The sequence below is a fragment of the Phalacrocorax aristotelis genome, chromosome 12 (assembly GCF_949628215.1).
Source record: "Phalacrocorax aristotelis chromosome 12, bGulAri2.1, whole genome shotgun sequence".
Taxonomy (NCBI): domain Eukaryota; kingdom Metazoa; phylum Chordata; class Aves; order Suliformes; family Phalacrocoracidae; genus Phalacrocorax; species Phalacrocorax aristotelis.
The window spans coordinates 2,135,952-2,153,016 of record NC_134287.1 but is presented as its reverse complement, the minus strand read 5'-3'; the positions used below and the strand labels follow the sequence as shown (position 1 = coordinate 2,153,016).

Here is a 17,065-nt window from a genome sequence, read left to right as displayed (position 1 = left end):
CAACTGGGGGTGCAGCTTTGAATTGGCAGTCAATTAATAAACAGGTCTGTCCACACCTGCTTCATGGTAAAAGAGGTGATACCCTAATAGCCATGTCAGCATGATGGGGAAGCCTACTATCATCTGCATCATTTTGGAGAGAACTAGGAAGAAGACACTCCTCTGGTATATCTTAAGTCAGACAAAAGTATATTTTTCCAAAAGGTTCCAGACATGAGAAAGACCAAGGTGGTGTCGTAATGTCATGCAGGCTCTTGAGAGAGAGGTGGCTGGCAAGGTTCTGTTGTATAATTGGCCAAAGGATGGATTTTGTTTGTTACCCAAGGCCTTCATTTACACGTAATTGTTGTAGGGACCATAAACGTGAGGACAGGTGTAGTGTTCTTCCTGTTTAAGTATGGTCTGTGGGGGGGGGGTGGCTGTCTTCAAGCTCAGTCTCTTTCACAAACTGGGCTAACTGATCCTCCAGACACAGTATGCTTTTAGATGATGAAACTGATAGTGTGGACAAACATTGCCTGGAAGTGTCCGTGCTAGACAGCAATGGCACAGCCCTGGTTGGTAGGGATGTCTGCAATGTCTAGGGGCTGCCTGTTGTTACTATTGAATGTAGCCTGCTGTATCTTGGCTGAGAAAGGACTGTTGGGGTTGAAGGTGTGCTGGACAAAAAGTACTTCTGAACTCGTGAGGTCGCTTTTTTGGGAGAATCCTGACAATGTAGAAGTACTGAAAGAATGTTCCAGATGATGTGTTGCTCACTTTCGCTGTCCTAGCATATGGTAAATATGCATAAGCAAGTTGTGGACGAAGAGCTTGTTTCTACAGAGAGAAGGAAGATGCTGTTTCTTTACACGCTCTCTAGTTCTAAAGCAACAGCCAAGAATTATCTTGGTTATTTTATTATTTTTTAATATATAATTGTATTGCCCCAAGAAGGGCAAAAACTCAAAGTACATTTTTAAGTATAGAAATTTTACCAACATACGCAAAGTGCCTTATGAAACTATGTAGCTACATAGAGGCCTGAGGTCTAATAATGTACTTTTCTTGCAATTATGGAGTACCAGCAAGATTTTAAAATGCTGCAGGATTTATTCGGCGAACTTGTTAGCTACTGAATATATCAGATGCTAGGTACTTGAATGCCCAACTGATTCTTTGGAAAGCCACTGTGGGCGGTGCTTTCCCAACCACGTTATGTGGTTTCATTTCTCATTTGGGAAGACCATTAGGAGATGTGTTTCTTGATTTCTTCTGTAACTTCTTGCTTATGTGAACTTTTAACAGGTGTTAAAAATAATGGGTTCAACTTCCACATTGTGCCGCCTCTTCCAAAGGCTTTCATAGGCTTGAGGTGTGTTTTCTGGTTTGGCTTTTGGATTTCTTCCCTCTCCGTTTAGGCTTTGGGGTTCCCACCTGAAGTATCCTAAGAAATGCAAAATGAATCTGGGTTTCAAAAGATAACATTGAACTAGTTTGTGATCAGGAATAAGTAAAAATAAAATGTCTTTGCTGTCTTTCTACTTCTGAAAGCAGGTGAAGCAACCCATCTTCCACCTGTGAATGGCTCAATTCAAGCAAAAAAGAAAATTACAAAGCATTGCTTTCTTTGTGGCAAGAAAACTGGATTGGCAACCAGCTATGAGTGCAGGTAGGCTGAACGTACGACCAGCTATTGTTTAAAATTGATAGCTGGGTTAACCAAAACGTTTTCTGTGCTGCATGGTATTCCTTAAGCGTAGCAAATCAAAAGGCAACCCTCGAAAAAGTTGCGATTCTCAGTTCAGCAAAACTCCAGGAAATTCAGGTGTGTTGTACCTGTTCTGCTGTTGAGGTGAATGTTTTTCCAGAAAAATCAAGAAATGCAAGGTATCAGGAATTAAAGGACGTGATTACGAAAAGAAAACACATTTTATACTGGTGTGGGGAGAACTTGCTACACATTTCTGTTCTGCAGAGTTTCTCAACCATAATTATATTGTTAACAACTTCTGGAAAAATGGGTTTTGTTACAGTTTTTTCAGAAAATCTCCCTCAGATTTGGCCCTATTAACACCATCTGCACATTTGTGAATTTATACGGATTTTTATTTGACAATTTTTTGATCTTACGTGTGTTCTGTTTCTTGTGAGACTTCAGTCACCTTTGAGTATCCAGAGCAACTCAAAAGCAGAACGCCAGGGCGCTGGTTGCCTAAATCATGACTTGCAGACAGCACAGTGAGACCTGGCACTTGGTGGTGATCACTGCAAACTTTAAAAGAAAAAACCACACCCCAACAAAACCCCCCACACTTTCTCTCTTGATCTTGGTTCTCGAAGTATTGTTTCCCACAGGATATTCTTCTCTCAGTATCATTTCCCATGAACCAGTCAAGGTTGGGAACTGCTGCACTGTGAAGGCTACATTTGAAGCTGATCTTGGTTCATGCCGATCAATAGCAAAATGAACAAGACTTCTGCCACTGGGGAATTGTGTTGAAGTTCCAGGGTGAGGAACTGCCTCCTGACTGACTCTTCAGTCTCTGGTTTTGAAACAGTTTTGGCCATGCACACTTTCCTGCTGAGCAGAGCGCTGCAAGCTCTTCTTAGGAGTACCGAAGCAGCTTGCTTAAGGTTAAAAATAAAGCACAGAAAAAGGGGGGAAATTGCACATCTCCAAGAATAGCATTCGTTCTAGTTTAAAAAGGAGCAACTGTTTGACCTTTTACTAGAATGGAACGTGAACCAAATAGAGATGCAGGTGTATGAAAGAACTGGTGATTAAGGGACCAAGAACCAAAGAAAAGCAAACTTATTACCAGCCACACAAAGCCTCAGGAACAGCTGCAGAGTTTATTACGAACTCAGATAAATAAATAGAGGATTATAGTCTAATAGTGAGACAGTAAGTTGGACAAGTAATGCTTAATCCATTTCAAGAGAATTCTGATTTTGAATGATGCAATTGTTTTGTTGCTTCCTGACAGTTTTATCAAATAATCAGGCAACAGGACACTAATGTCAGTCTCTACTTAAGCACTTGTTCAGGTCAGATACAATATCTAGTGTATGCTTTCCTCCCATTAGGAGTCTTAGCTGCTGAGCTGTCAAGTTTGAAGGCAAAAGCCATAATCTTAACTCAGTGAAATTGCAACTGATATTGGAAAAACGCACCCTAATCCAGTCATACAGGGAGTCGTATTCCCTATAGTTAGCCTTTCTGATGTCTTTGCAGCCTACTAAATCTGTGTTTATTAGTCTCAAGTGACTAATTTGAGTTTATGCCAGGCAGAAGTTGTGCTGAACTAAACATCTGTTTTGAATGACGTGGTGTTTTTAAATGGAAATGCATTATGTGGATTTCACCTGATGCCATTATTTTAGTCCCGTAGCTTTGTCCTCTGAATTCTGCCAACTGATGTTGTGTGAGGTCTTTAAAAAGAAATTTAAGCCCATCATTCTTAATTTATAACTGTGTTTTATCCTTGCCAGCTGGTTCCAGGAGTACTGATCTTGCTTTCCAGCTGAAGAAACTGTTGGGTCAAAACTGCAATATTAAGTTACAAAAATGTCATTTCGATTACCCCACCAGTTAATGTTCTCAGTCAAGGATGACTAGAATCCAAGCAGCTATGACAAATAAACAAGACGTGATTAAGCCAAAGGTTTCCCAGCATGTAAGAGAGTTAAAAGCTTCTAAAAGCTTGTAACTTCTAATATTCTTGATTCTTCAGATGTGGAAACAACTTCTGTGCAACGCACCGCTATGCAGAGACTCACACCTGCACCTACGACTATAAGAGTGCAGGGCGGAGGTATTTGCAGGAGACCAATCCCGTCGTTAGTGCGCCAAAGCTTCCCAAAATCTAACGTGGTTGTGCTGCATGTGGCCGTTCTGCCAGTGAAGAATTGTATTACCTTGAGAGAAGCACTTGCTTAAACTGCATCATTTTGCCATGCTCCGTATTTAAAGATTTGCCAAGTAACAAAAGCACATGAGGATGCGTCCTATCGAAGAATAATGTGAACACTACTGCGGTTAAAACTTTTCTTCTTTAGTGAATGAAAAGTTAAAGATTAGTTTTTAAAAACTTACACTATGATTTAACTGTTACTGCACGTCTTGTGTTGTGTTTTATATTTGGAAAAGCTATTTCACTAGACAAGTCTTTAAAAGATGCACTTTACTAACTTTATTTACTGTATAACCAGACTTGAGGGGGTGTTGTAATGAGGGTGTCATGTAATGTCTTCTGTGCTCTCGCGTTTTTTGTCCATTGCGTGCTATGTTCTAAGTTATTTCACTGGAAAGATCCTCTTCCCCCGCCCTTTCTTCAAACAGCCTACTTTGAGATTTTTAAGGGGATACTGTGTTCCACCCCTCTGCTCCATTCAGATTGGTATTCATACACTGTGTATCCATTCTGAAAATTACATATCATGTTCATCACATTTTCTTAAAATAATACTGTTTATATGACAAGTTTGTTTTTAAATAGAAAATTCCCCCTTTGTTGCCGTTAAATATAAGGAACAACTTATTTTAACTTTTTTTGTAATTCTAGATTTTTTTAAGACTTCACGACTTGGTTTGTTAAGATGTTGAATGCTGTTACTGGAAGAAATTCTAATAAATATTAAATTTTATTCTCGTTTATGCTTTTATAAATGTAGAAAATAACTTTTCCTATCTTACAGCATGCTCCTAAATTAAAAGTTGGGCTTTGTTGTAGGAGGAAGGGGCAAGATATATATATGTCTATATCCATCCCCTCCCGAAGCACTAGCTCATATCTTCTACTGGAATTGGTGGGAAAACTCCCACCATCTCCATGAGGAATAGTGTAACCAACACTCTGTGCTTTCAGTAAACCTCCTGCAGTCTTACAGGTGTTCTAGCAAAGGCAAAATGGGCGTCCTGCAACTGGCATGCATCACCCTGCAGCCTTTCTCCCCTCCGGCTGGCACTGTACAAAGGCAGCTCAGCAATTGCATGAGACGCCTCTAGTGAGCACGCAGCTACTGCAGAAGGTGATGTTGGAGGAATCTACCTACCACAAGGGCTGTGGGGGGGTGTATATAGACCTTTCCGCTCTTGTTCCCTCACTGTGTCTGAAATATTTTTATAAGCTTATCTTGCTTGAGGTGTTCTAGTATAAGCAGATTAATAAAACCCTACATCAGCCCACCACGACAAAAACCCCTCCACGTTGCATCTAGACAATTGAAGGTCATGCTTCCTTTCTTGCCAGAGCCCTCAGCTATTTAGCTGGTGGTATTAAAATGATGTGTGTTGTGTTCCAGTCCAACAGTAGCAGCTGGTGAGCACAGCAATCAAAAGTTAGGCCAAAAAGAGAAAGATCACTGAAAAGGAGAGAAGTAACTTGAAGAATTCTCATCCTTGGAGGAAACCTATTTCAAGTAGTCTACCTGCAACTTCTTAACCCTTCTGTAGTGTTCAGAGAGTGATGATCTCCGAAAAAGAGACTTTCACAATCATTCTTCTGGGCAGTGATAAGGTAAAATGGTGGTTCTGTGTGTGTGACCTCTGCGCTTATTCTTACCGGACAAAGTTGCACCTAGTATGAAGAACACGTCGTTACTGAGCAGTGCCAGGTACCGTGAACGTGCCTGTAGTTTTTATGTCATCCCCAGCATGGGACAGTATTTGATGCCAAAGTAAATGAGTAAGGAACGGGGCAAATGTATTACTGTTTTCCCAGCAATTATCTATTTGTGGCTCAGCAGCTTTCTTAAGACAGAGGTACTGGTCTTTGTGTGGGTACAGTAGAGATTTGGTAAGAAGTGGAATTAAAATAATATTGGCTGTTATTGCTTAATCTGATTTTGCATTAGTATAATTGTCAGGAAATTATTTTGCAGTGCATTAGAAAGGCCACCCTCAATAGTAAGACGATGTAACTGAGATGTGGCAGGAAGTCTCTGAGGCAAACCTCGACTGCAGCTCTCCCTTTCTGCAGCTGCCTAATGAAGTGCACAACACCACTTCTAGAAAATGCAATGTAGTAATAATCTGATTTCCACATGTGTAGTTTCCTTATAATTTTTATTATAGTTTTTTTTTGCTTATACCTAATACAGATATTTCTTGTGCAGAACTCTTCTGCTTCTGTTCTCATCTCCGGTACTGTGTTACAGGCACTCTTATTTTCAATCAGTAGCATAGCACTAAGAGCACTTAAATTTGTAATTAACTCCTTTAGCTGCTCATTTACGTGCCACTGGGTTTTACCAAATCCTGTGTTAGACTGTGCTACGGATTAATTACTGTTTACTGTGTAAACTTCCCTGAATAGTTTGGTTTTCTGAGCATTAGTGCACAGTGGTGCTGTGCATCTGCTGTAGACAAACGTTTAGCTTTTGTGTATTTGTTCAGGTAATTAGATTGTATCATAAAGCATTTACATAGTAGAACTTTAACAGTGACTTCGGTGTGTGCTTCTCTACCTTCCTGCCAAATATTTTTTCCATGCTGCTTTTATGCTTGAGGACTTGTGAGGCATAACCAGGCTGGTCTCTTGATGAACCATCTCCAGGGTTCTAGTGTAAAACTGAGAAGCTCCACGGAGGTGTCAGAAAAGTTTTTGGGTCTTGAATTAAGTATTTCCTTTCTCTGAAATCTCTAAAGGCTATGGTGATAAAAACCTTCCTGCTTGCGACTCCCATTTCTGTTCAGTTTGCAGTCCCTTGGGATGTAATTGCACTGGTGCCTTCTGCTAACAGTCTTCAGTTGTAGACAAGGCTGGAATTGTTAATGCTTTATATTACAAAAATGAAGGTTTTCTAGCTTTTTTACATATCACTATTAGACACTTTGGTTTCTTTTGAAGTACTTCTAACCTTCGTAATGAGGCACCATCTCCTGGGTGTAAATTGTGGGTCTGGAGTTGCTTGTGCCTGGAAAGGAGCTGCTTCCATCTGCGGCTGTTGTGTTGGGTCATGTTTTTCCAATTTTTATGTAAACTGGGTTCATCTTGACATTTTCTCTGGTATCTATGTCAGCACTGAGCCACAGCTGCTCACATGAGCACATTCATGTAACTAAGAAAGCCATGTGAAGCTATGGCACAGACATGTGAGCCAGCGCTGCTTCTGATTGCTGTAGTTCTTACCCTGATTTTAGTTTGGGGGAGTTTTGCAGTGTTCCGAATGGTTGGAGTGTTGGGTGGAAAACAACGAAAAAAAGGTGATTTCCTTCCTGTAGTTATTGTCACATTTAAAGATTATTGTCTAAAAAAATCAGATTATGTGCTCGAAAGAAAGATGAACTTAGGCTGTTTCTTGTGAAGCAGGTGTGTTTAGAGCCATTGGGATATTGTGGATGGTAACTCTTGGCTTTTTAATATGTAGAACTGTAATTATTCACTTTCTCAGCAGAAGTTTGCCAAAACAGTCTCCTGTTCTGTTACCTTTAGCTGGTTTCAATTCCTAGTTTATATTAGATGTTTCTGAAGTTCCCTGTGCGTGTCATTGACTGTTCCAGGCATATCTGTGCACGGGTAAAGCAACATTCCTTTTCACAATATTAGGTTTTATCCTACTTTTCCCTACCCACACAGGGCAAATATAGAAATCAAAGGTTTTGCAAGCAAAATGTTTGAACTGATCAGAAATGCTTTTCTATCCCTTTTGCCGGAAAAGAGCAATTGCTTGAAAAGGTAAGGAGGGTTGCGTTTCAGCCATGACATGTTACACAAAGGCCATGAGACGTCAGTGGAGACCCCATCTAAGAGCAGATTTGGGATAAACCAGCCAAACGTACAAACGGGGACAGAACTATGTATTTCTGTTGATGCTTAGGCTATTGCTGGTTTTGATCTATTTTACATTCCTAGCCTGTCTGTATTTCCTAATCAGTGAAACGTGGATTCCTTTATTGATCCTTCTTGTAGCAAGGTATTTCAGCAAGCTGGTCTTTGTCCCTCCCCCATTGCTTGCTTTACAGGAGGATGGTTGCTTGCCTTATTTTTCCTCTTGAGGGGAATCCACTACTCCCTTTTAATTAGAATTTACAGCCACAGAATAAAGAAGGGACCCTCTGCTCCAACTCTTCAGACTTCCTGAGATCCTATAGGATTTTTCCTGATGAATTCTTCCACCTGATAAGAGTTTCACTTAGACAGTCGAGTAGCTAAAGAACAAGTTGTACTTCAAATCCTTTCCAGTCTGGACAGGGTGCTGGGCCATCTTGTCTAGACTGTGCTCTTCCTAGAAAGGTTGGACTAGATGATCCCTGAGGTCCCTTCCAACCTGGGATTCTGTGATTCTGTCTTTCAAGAATGATGTGCCAGATTTTCTGTATATTTCTTTCTCAAAAAATGGAACCACGTCATCCAACCACATGTGGATTGACTCCCTGAGCCAAGTTCCTTCCTGCAGCTAACCGATTCCATGAATAAAAAACCTAATCGTAACCAGTTGCTCTTGGGAGCACTGGCCACACCTTATTACGAGTACTCAAAGGCACTTGCTTCAAAGCCATCAAACGCGTCGAAAGGAACGCACTGTTTAAGAAAACTGCAGAACCCAGCGTGCGTCTTGCCTTACCAATACGTGAGTCTTGTCTATAGCTTAGGTTCTGCTTTCCTTCCCATTCCTTCCTTCTACCACACACACATTCAGTGGCTGGGAGACTTTGCATTTTCAGCTTTCTTCTGTGTCAGTCTCGGTGGTCTTCCACCTTTTTTATCAGTGAGTCCATGAACAAGCTAGCATGTTTGGGTTTCTCGTCAATGTAACCATGTAACTCTTTGCTCTGTGTTCTTTTATGGCCATTGTGTACATATTTCTTAGAAATCATTTTAGCTCAGGCCATTGTTTTGCCTTTCCCATTAACAGTTACTCAGAAAAAAAAAATCCTTGCATAAGCAGCAATTTAATAGCATATCTACAGAAGTTTGCATATAAGAGGAAGACAGCTATTTCCCTTCAGTCCAGTTTCCTGGTACTCCAGCTAATCTGAAGCAATTTCTGCTGGCAGCGTTCAGTGTAAGAGATAAGTTTTGTTTGTTCTGCAGTAACTTACTGGAATGAAGCTTCCCTAATAATGAGATCTTTTTCAGAAGGTATTACAAGCATCAGTCTGAAAAGAACTGCATCTAGAAGTGTGGCCCACTAGTTTGTGTGTAACTTTTCCCTTACACAGGGACTTCGTGGCAGAGAACTTGTTGAGGCGTTACCTTTCTGTGAGACGCTGCAGAGAGGAGACACCAGGGGGCGGCGGAGGCATTTAAGAATGGCAAAAGTCTTGGTTTTGTCTAATAATGAGATTTACAAAGAAAACCGTAGGTAAGGAAAACTGTGATTACTTCTTTATGACCCTTATTCAGCTCACTCTGCACAGATCTGAGGAGGTACGTTCTTTCCCTTTTCTTAATTCCAAAGTTTTTCAAAAAACTTTGACAGAATGGAGGAGTGCCTCCAAAACATGATTGTGTGCTGGTTTTTGTCATGTAAACTGTTAGGTAATATTCATGTACGTCCCCACCAGTCCTGCAAGTATGAATTTCAGAGGTGTCTGCTAGCTAAGTCATGCTGGACGCTATGTATGCAGTAAAAACATCACCCGTCCCCATAATTTCATACTGTAGGACGACAAATACTGCTTTCTTTTTTCTATGGATACAGGGTCAGGATATGAGAGAATCAATTCAGCGGTGTGTGAGGAGTGTCTGCCAGTAACTGCTCAAACTGACCGGTCCTTACTCTACTCATCCTTTCTGGTCTTGCAATTCAAGAAGCTTTCCAAGCCTTCAGCAACAGCAGTTTATTCCTAAACCACCCCTTAAGGCTCTTTTCAATCCTTTTTAATCCAATCTTCAGTAGGGCTGATTACTATATATCATATATACAGTGTGTGTATATATAGCTACATAAGGATTATGTGCTTGAATCACATCTGGATGGTGAATTATTGCTGAAATAAGGTGTTCTGCCCAGCACCAGAAATTCAAAACAATACCTAATCACAAAAATTGTATTATTTACATGGTTTGTGGTTAAGAGGATTAATGAGTTGGAAATAAAAACTGGTGTTTTCTAAAAGGAAAAAACAGGAGTTTTGAAACACCCTCTCTTCTATTGTTTAAATTTAAAAAAAAAAAAAGAAAAGTGAACACTTAGGTTTTTGTCTCCCTTTTATCCATAAACTTACTCTGCAGACAGTCTTTTTGTTTTACTTGAACTGATGTTGTTTGAACACTAGGCTTGGATTTATTTTCCATCAATCTAATGTGTACTTAATGTCAAGTGCTGCATGTCCTGCCCATGACGGGACACGTTTGGGATGTGGTAGTGGTTTGCTAAAAACCTGCACTGGCAGGTGCAAAGTTAGAACGCAAAGTTGTGTAATGAAGTATCTTCAGTTTTAAACATGGTCTTGAGACTGAGAGTTGAGTGACAGGATTTCTTCTTAGCATAGGGTGCCTTGCCAGCGATCCTAGGTAGCTTGCTTCAGGGGAAACGTAGCACTCATCGAACTAGATTGGATTAGCCCGAGATCCATCCAGTTCGGCACCTCTCTCCGAGAACAGGAGGTAACAGACCCTTCAGAAGAAGGTGCAAGAATTTTTTTGTGACTGAGTGTGCAGGAACTTGTTTTCAGCACTGGGTCTTACCCCCTGTGCTAATGACTGGTCTGATTTGTGAAGAGCCTGCTGTCTCAGTGTACAGGACGATATTAATTTGGAGGCTCATAAAGGTCTAAAACTATTTTTGAATCTTGACAGATTCACAGTCTCACTTATTTCTATTTATGTGTAGTATGAAAAGCATTTTTTTTTCACTGCAGTTTTGAATTTCCTACCAGTTTTTAATTGAAATTCATTTGGTCTAGTGTTATGAGAAAGGGAGAACAGCGTCTCCTAAATAGTATGTTCTGTGTTTGTATCACATCTCCTCTTACTCATCTTTTTCATGGTAGCGACTCACTGTCTTTGCTATTCCAGAGCCTTAATTACGTTTGCTGTCCTCTGAATCTCCTCTAATTTTGCAGTACGCTTTCAGAGTTCCTTCTGTCTTCTTCAGTTCCCTGGTTCCCATATTCCTGTCTTGTATATTTAGCTTTAAGCTCCTCGAGGTGCTGTTAAAATGGAAGCCTATAAAATTGTGATTAAAATAATACCTGGTAAAATATGCTCAGGGCTCTTCCAAGGCAGGCTTACTATTGTTAATCTGTCTGTACTCTGGAAAGGATATAAATAGCATTGGTTTTGAGTATGAAGAGAAAATGTAGGAAAGCTCTGTGAGGGGAACATCTAGCTGAGTTCAGCACAATCGCTGTGCTTAGGAGAAAGATGGTGTCTGCGTTTTGTTACACAGAAACAGGCTGCCTGTTTATACACCTCCACCACATCTGTGTGTTGGATGCACACAATCTACTTACTGCAGCGGGGAGGGCCAAAGCTGAAATACCAACTGCTATGAGAGAGGCTCAGAAAGTGTCCTTCCTCCTCTGCGTATCTGGGGTTGGGGGGGCGTAAGTTAATATAACTTTCAATGCTCTCCTCATGGTCTGAATAACAAACCTGGAAGTACAGCGCAGTGCTCAGGTCCTTTTTCTGAGTTCTGATCAGTAGAGGAGGAAACTTTTTTTCTGCTTTTTGCAAAGTACAGGAAGAAAATGGTGAGCTCTAGTCCGAGCTGCAGTACCACCTGACCTTTGACGGTGCATCCCTTGTCACTGAGCTTCACTTTTTTTCTAGTGGTGCATATCCTGCCTTGACTAAGCATTAAATTTACTGGACGCAAAGAAGGGCCTAAGGTACAAACTTCTCCTTTCTTTTATCTGGATGCTATATGACTTGCAGGGCCGTCAGCATTAATGTTGAGTGCATTTCCCTAGAGCCAGCTGACCCATACCTAGACAACTAGTTTTATCTAGAGAAATTACCTCAGAAGGCCAGTTTGTTGCATTTGCCAAACTTTTCCTTAGTTTTGAGGCTTGGTAACAAGAAAATCCCTGTTAACGCTTCTACTGAAGATAGCATTTATGAGGCCTGGGTTAGACTTTCTGACAGCAAAAGCTTATCTGCTCTGAGACAGATTCAAAGCTGTATCCAATCTTGTCGGTCTTCAAAGGCACCCTCGCATGACTGTGAAGAGTTGCCGAAGTCCGCTGGGGGGTGTAGCCGTATGCCTGTCTGTCCGCACCACGCCAGATTAAACCTGCTGCGTGGCTACAGTCACTGTCCGCTGGATCCCCAAGGCACAAGGGCCTCACATCGCAGGGCTGTGAGACAGGCTACGATTTGGTTTGCAGGCAGGAATGCTTTTTTCTCCTGTTGCTTTCCAAGTGAGACTTTAATGGCTGATGCCACTCTGTCTCAGAGATGGGTTTCAAATTATCTCGTCCTGGTGATTTTCCGAGGCCAGGTGTTAGTAAAATGTAGTTTCTACAGTGCTAAGAAATGACTTAGCATCTGAGACTGAAGAAAATTTGACAAATTTCAGGCACTTTGGAAATACACTTGCTAAGATGTCTGCAAATCACCTGACTTGGAGCTCTGGCAGTGTTTTGATTAAAGGTGATACAAGCTCTGAAATCTGGTGCTTTTCTGGTAAAAGCTGCTTCCTTAAACAGACTTTGAAGAGTGCAATCTGCTGGGTCACTGCTTGCAAGTCACCAAAAAGGGAGCTCTCAAAGAGAAATTATCTGAGAAAGAAAAACGGTTTGCTTTACAGTGCCTGCAGCTCTTTGGTCATGTTGCATGTTACGTATTTGATGAGTAGCCTCACTTCTGGACTTACATCCTCCCCTCTTAACTCACAAAGGGTCAGCGCTTTAACACTGTACGGTGCCTGTTCGCTGTTGTGACATCTTTCAGGTGCCTGCCACGCAATTCTTGTGAATCATCTAACTTCTTTCATTCAGTTATAAGCTGTTGCCATTTATTGTAGCAGAATACAGTTTTCGGACAGTGAGCATCTGTCAGTCATCACGTGTCTGAACATGGATGTTCTGGGCTGGCAAAGAAAGGGAGCAGTAGTTGCTCTTTTCATATTCTTGAGGGAATCTGGAAAACACATGACACTCTGCATCCCTGAAACTATCTCAGCAAATAATTTTCCTCCTAAAATTGGCAAGAAAGATGCATCTAGTTTTCCCGATGTTCTAAGGGACAGAATGGCAGAAAGTGCTCCCACCTACCTGGTGGAGCAGACTTAATGCTGTCTGAAGCACATTGATAAAAGGTTTTAAGGAATTCCAGTTCTCAGACACAAGCTGTTTTCCTTCCTTTTCCTTTCAGAACCTGAAATCATCTTTGTATGAATGAAAAACAGTCAGGAAAGACATAACTTTATTTATACTTCCTTCCATCTTTCTACGTGAAATCACATCAGTTCCCTTCACCTGAATTCACATCAGTTCCTTTCACCTTCACCTAACGCTCCTCTTTTTCATTCTCTTACCCGAATTTGTTCTGTTCACCTAGCACAGGCAGAAGACGGCAGGGCAGCAGTGCAGAAAGGAGTGAGCCCTGGGCCATCAGAGAGCTTCCGGAGGAATTCCCCTCATCTCTGCCAGTACTGTGCACAGAAGAGAGTGGATAGATGGGGGAAATACGCAGCTCAGGATACGCAGGCGGAGGGAAGTAAAGGAGCTGAGGTGACCTGAAGACAAACTAGCAAAGAAAAAGCTTTAGGCGCACATCCTGTCCTGTCCGCATGCACGTCATGTTTGCACGTGCAAGCACATATGCATATGTCTGGATTTAAATTTTCCGAGTCATCAGGCTCACATTCTTTTCTTTTAGTAGTTGCTATCCAGTCTAATAGATGTCTTTCTCTACATTTTAAATTAATAACCACAGATTCGCATACATGCGTGTGAAATGAATGAGCACGTAGGTACCTGAGTGCGTGAAGGCGCTTACACCTGCCTGTTCTTTGCAAGGGGACTTTTGGGGATGTGGATTTTTGGGATTTACAGTCTCCCAACAGCCCCTCACGTTCGTGCGATCCCCTGCGAGGCTTCAGGGATGCTTCCAGCCCTGAGTCCTAACACCTGTTCTGATTCCAGGGATATAATGTTGCATGGTTTTGTTAAAAATGCTGCAAGGAGGTGTTGCAGATGACGATATAGGACACTGGTATAGCTTATTAAATATATGGTAGCAGTAGTTTTAATTTATGTTTGGAAACAGATTTTCCCCAGAAAATCTAAATAACTTTAGAGACCCAAGCCACAGTGGAATTCTAAAGTAATCCCCTAAAGTATTGTGGAGTTGCTATGGAAACATGCAGGTGCTCAGACCGATACTGTAGAATAAAAAGATAATTTATAATTATCTGGGAAAATATGAATTATGCCTTTCCACGTAACTGCTGTGTGTGTTGTCATAACTAAAGAAAAAAAAAAAGGGTACAGTTGTTCCATAGTTTTAACTATTCGGGGTTTCTGCCCCACAACAATTTTCAGGTCTTCCTGCTAAAAGGAATAAAAGTATTTCTGAAAAGCACAGTCTTAATAACCATACGCTGGATCTGTGCTGCTTCTAGAGAGAACTGGAGACTCCTGGGCACCGAGGTGCTTCTCCTATTGCGACCTTAAACAAATTGAATTTATTGTTGGTGGCGAGTATTTACAAAGACCACACATGTATGCTCACAGTCCAGATCCTGCGTGCAGGGCACCGGGGCAGCACTTTCTGCAGACCCACCAGTATCTTTAGCTAAGCGTGACACGCATTTCTAGGCACGTATTCCCCAACTATGGTCTTCCCTTAACTTTGAGCCAGAGGTATCCAATTAGCAAAGTGTTGCTAATTAACAAAACAGATGTTCTGTTCCCATAATTTTTTTAAAACCTTCTATTCCTACTGAGATTGTGAACAACACTAGCAAGAAGAATTTAAGACATTTGACTAATGTCCTTCAGCTTAAGTTTGTTCTTTCTTTCCTATTTTTTACAATAGTTGTAAATTTGGGCGAGGGGGATATTTGCAAACGCTTTGCTTTGCATCTTCTACTGGGGGCTGCGAGGCATGCAGGGAAGATGTTTCACAAGAGCGCTTGCTCTTCAGTGTTGAGTCTTTAGTCCTAGCTCTGTGGCTGTTTCTGAGACTTTTAACTCAAGAACAGCAACAAGTGTTAAAATACTAGACAAGCTTTCTGGGGAAACGTAGAGGCTGTGGAGTAATAATTGCAAAACACAGGGAGGGCTTAGATCTGCAAAGGAATTTAGGCACTTTGCTTCCCTGGAGAATTAAAGGGGGGTGTACCGGTGGCTTATTGCGACGGCTTTCATTTCAGGCCTAATCATTAGTTATTCTAGTTTGCCTGGAAGATCTGCCCTCTGTGTGACTGTATATCTGAATAATTTCTACTTGTATTCCAGTTGTGTCTACAGGCCCCTTTCCTAGCGTGGCACACAGTACTGGGTGCTGAGCAGTGCAGTACCCACAGTGGGATACAATCCTAGCCTGAAAAATAATTTTAAAACTCCACAACAAAATGGACTGAGAGTATGGAGGAAAACAGCCTGTTCTGAGATATCCCCGGGGCCTCAAGGTAACCCAGCAGTACAGCTTAGGATGGAAACTGAAGAGAATCAGTTACGATACGCTGCCTCTCAAGAGGATGTGATTATCACCACATACGCACGTTACCATACCCTATCTTGGAAGGGGATACCATTTAAATATCTGGTTTTTAATGTCAGCCTACATAGGACTAAAGAGGAGTTGCAGGCACACTCCCCTCTTCCCAGGAAGTCACACCCCATACTCTGTGGGTGGCGCTTCTCCCCCCTCGCTACATGGGCGTCCTTACTCTGAAATGTCAGGACAGAATTTCAGCCCAACGTCTCTGCGCCCTGAAAAGCTACCGTAACATGTCATTTTTCTGTAGGGAGTGGTTGTGCTCTGCGTCAAAGAGGTTACCTTATACGTTTTATGCTTTTCTCACTGTTTTCTAAGGGTAAAGGTAATCTCCCATGAGCCCTGTAAATTATTGATGTGAACAAGTGCAGACTCAGGACATGAAAAACTTTGACTAAGTTTAGTGAAAGAACTTGCATGTCAAGTCAGGAGCGTTCCGTGTTTTCTGTCTGTTTTTAATCTTATCTGCTTGCTTGCCTGTGCTGCACTAACAGCAACAGCCCAGCGAGGCTGCCTGTTCTTCTTCCCAAGTGCGATAGATCCCACGTCTGGGCAGAGGAAGTCTCTCCCTTGGCATTTTCTCATAAAATTCTCGCTTTGCTTCCCCCCCCCCCCCCAGTATAATGCACCTCGATAGTATAGCTCACCTATTCCAGCCTATCTCCGGAGATTCCTCTTTGAGAAGAAATTACTAAAGCCTGCTCCTTGCAAAATGAAAGTGTAAAATAGCAGCAGAGAGCGTGGCGCCCGGACACAGCTATGGGGCCAACTCTGTTAGCATCCTTCTGGTACTCTAACTTTTTTGCTTAAGTAACCTTCTGCTGATAAATCGATATATGCAGGTGAGTAAGTAATACCAAACACTTTATGAAGGCAGCTGCATGCCATCTTCAAGCTTATAGTACAGATAAATTTTAAAAAGTTAAACGGCACCTTATGAAGTTAGTTTAGTGGTTTTCTTCTAATTCTCCTCAAGAACAAGCCGGGTTCCCCTCGGACACGACATCAGCAGCGCTGTTTGTGGCAGGAGGCGGCCGGAGGCCCCTCGCTTCGCCGCCGGGTCTCACCTCACGGCTCCGGGCGAGGTGAGGCCCCGGCCCCGGCCCCGGCCGCCCTCCCCGCTCGCGCGGGTGCCAGGAGCCCGCCCGCGGAGGGGAGCTGGAAGCCGTGAGGCGGCGGAGGCCATGGGGCCGCCCGGCCTCGCCTCCCCGTCCTCCTCCGGGCCATGGCGGCGGGGGCGGGCCGGGGCGGGGCGCCGCTGCGCTGACAGGCAGCCCGGCCGTCCGGGGAGCCGCGGTAAACGAGCCGGGCGACAGAACCCGGGGGTGCTCCGGCCCCCCAGGAGCCTCCCAGCCCCGCGGCCCGCCGCCTCCCGGCCCCGGGCATGGGCGGCGGCAGCAGCAGCAGCCGCCGCCGCAGCCGGAGGAGGAGCCGCCGGCCCGGGCCCTGTGTGGGGCACCAAG

General features: G+C 42.7%; 2 protein-coding genes and 1 long non-coding RNA gene across 9 annotated transcripts in view; 2 read left to right on the top strand and 1 right to left on the bottom strand.

The window, feature by feature from the left end:
• ZFAND4 (zinc finger AN1-type containing 4) overlaps positions 1–4,629 on the top strand; it is a 23,709-nt gene extending 19,080 nt beyond the window's left edge. For 2 of the 3 annotated variants that reach the window (XR_012662820.1, XM_075107647.1), the window contains 2 exons: positions 1,534–1,651; positions 3,717–4,629. Coding sequence is in view for 2 of the 3 variants with exons in the window: in XM_075107647.1 (XP_074963748.1) it covers positions 1,534–1,651; positions 3,717–3,852 (254 nt within the window). In the remaining variant the exon portion in view is untranslated. The remainder of the gene's footprint in view (positions 1–1,533; positions 1,652–3,716) is intronic. The other variant, XM_075107649.1, reaches the window with a different exon arrangement.
• The window catches only part of LOC142063665 (uncharacterized), a 22,527-nt gene extending 5,532 nt beyond the window's left edge, over positions 1–16,995 (bottom strand). Inside the window, exon 1 of the long non-coding RNA XR_012662821.1 lies at positions 16,536–16,995. This is a non-coding gene — a long non-coding RNA (uncharacterized LOC142063665). The remainder of the gene's footprint in view (positions 1–16,535) is intronic.
• MARCHF8 (membrane associated ring-CH-type finger 8) overlaps positions 16,772–17,065 on the top strand; it is a 94,385-nt gene continuing 94,091 nt past the window's right edge. For 2 of the 5 annotated variants that reach the window (XM_075107656.1, XM_075107651.1), the window contains exon 1: positions 16,930–17,065. Coding sequence is in view for 1 of the 5 variants with exons in the window: in XM_075107650.1 (XP_074963751.1) it covers positions 16,787–17,065 (279 nt within the window). In the remaining 4 variants the exon portion in view is untranslated. The other 3 variants (XM_075107650.1, XM_075107655.1, XM_075107658.1) reach the window with 3 other exon arrangements.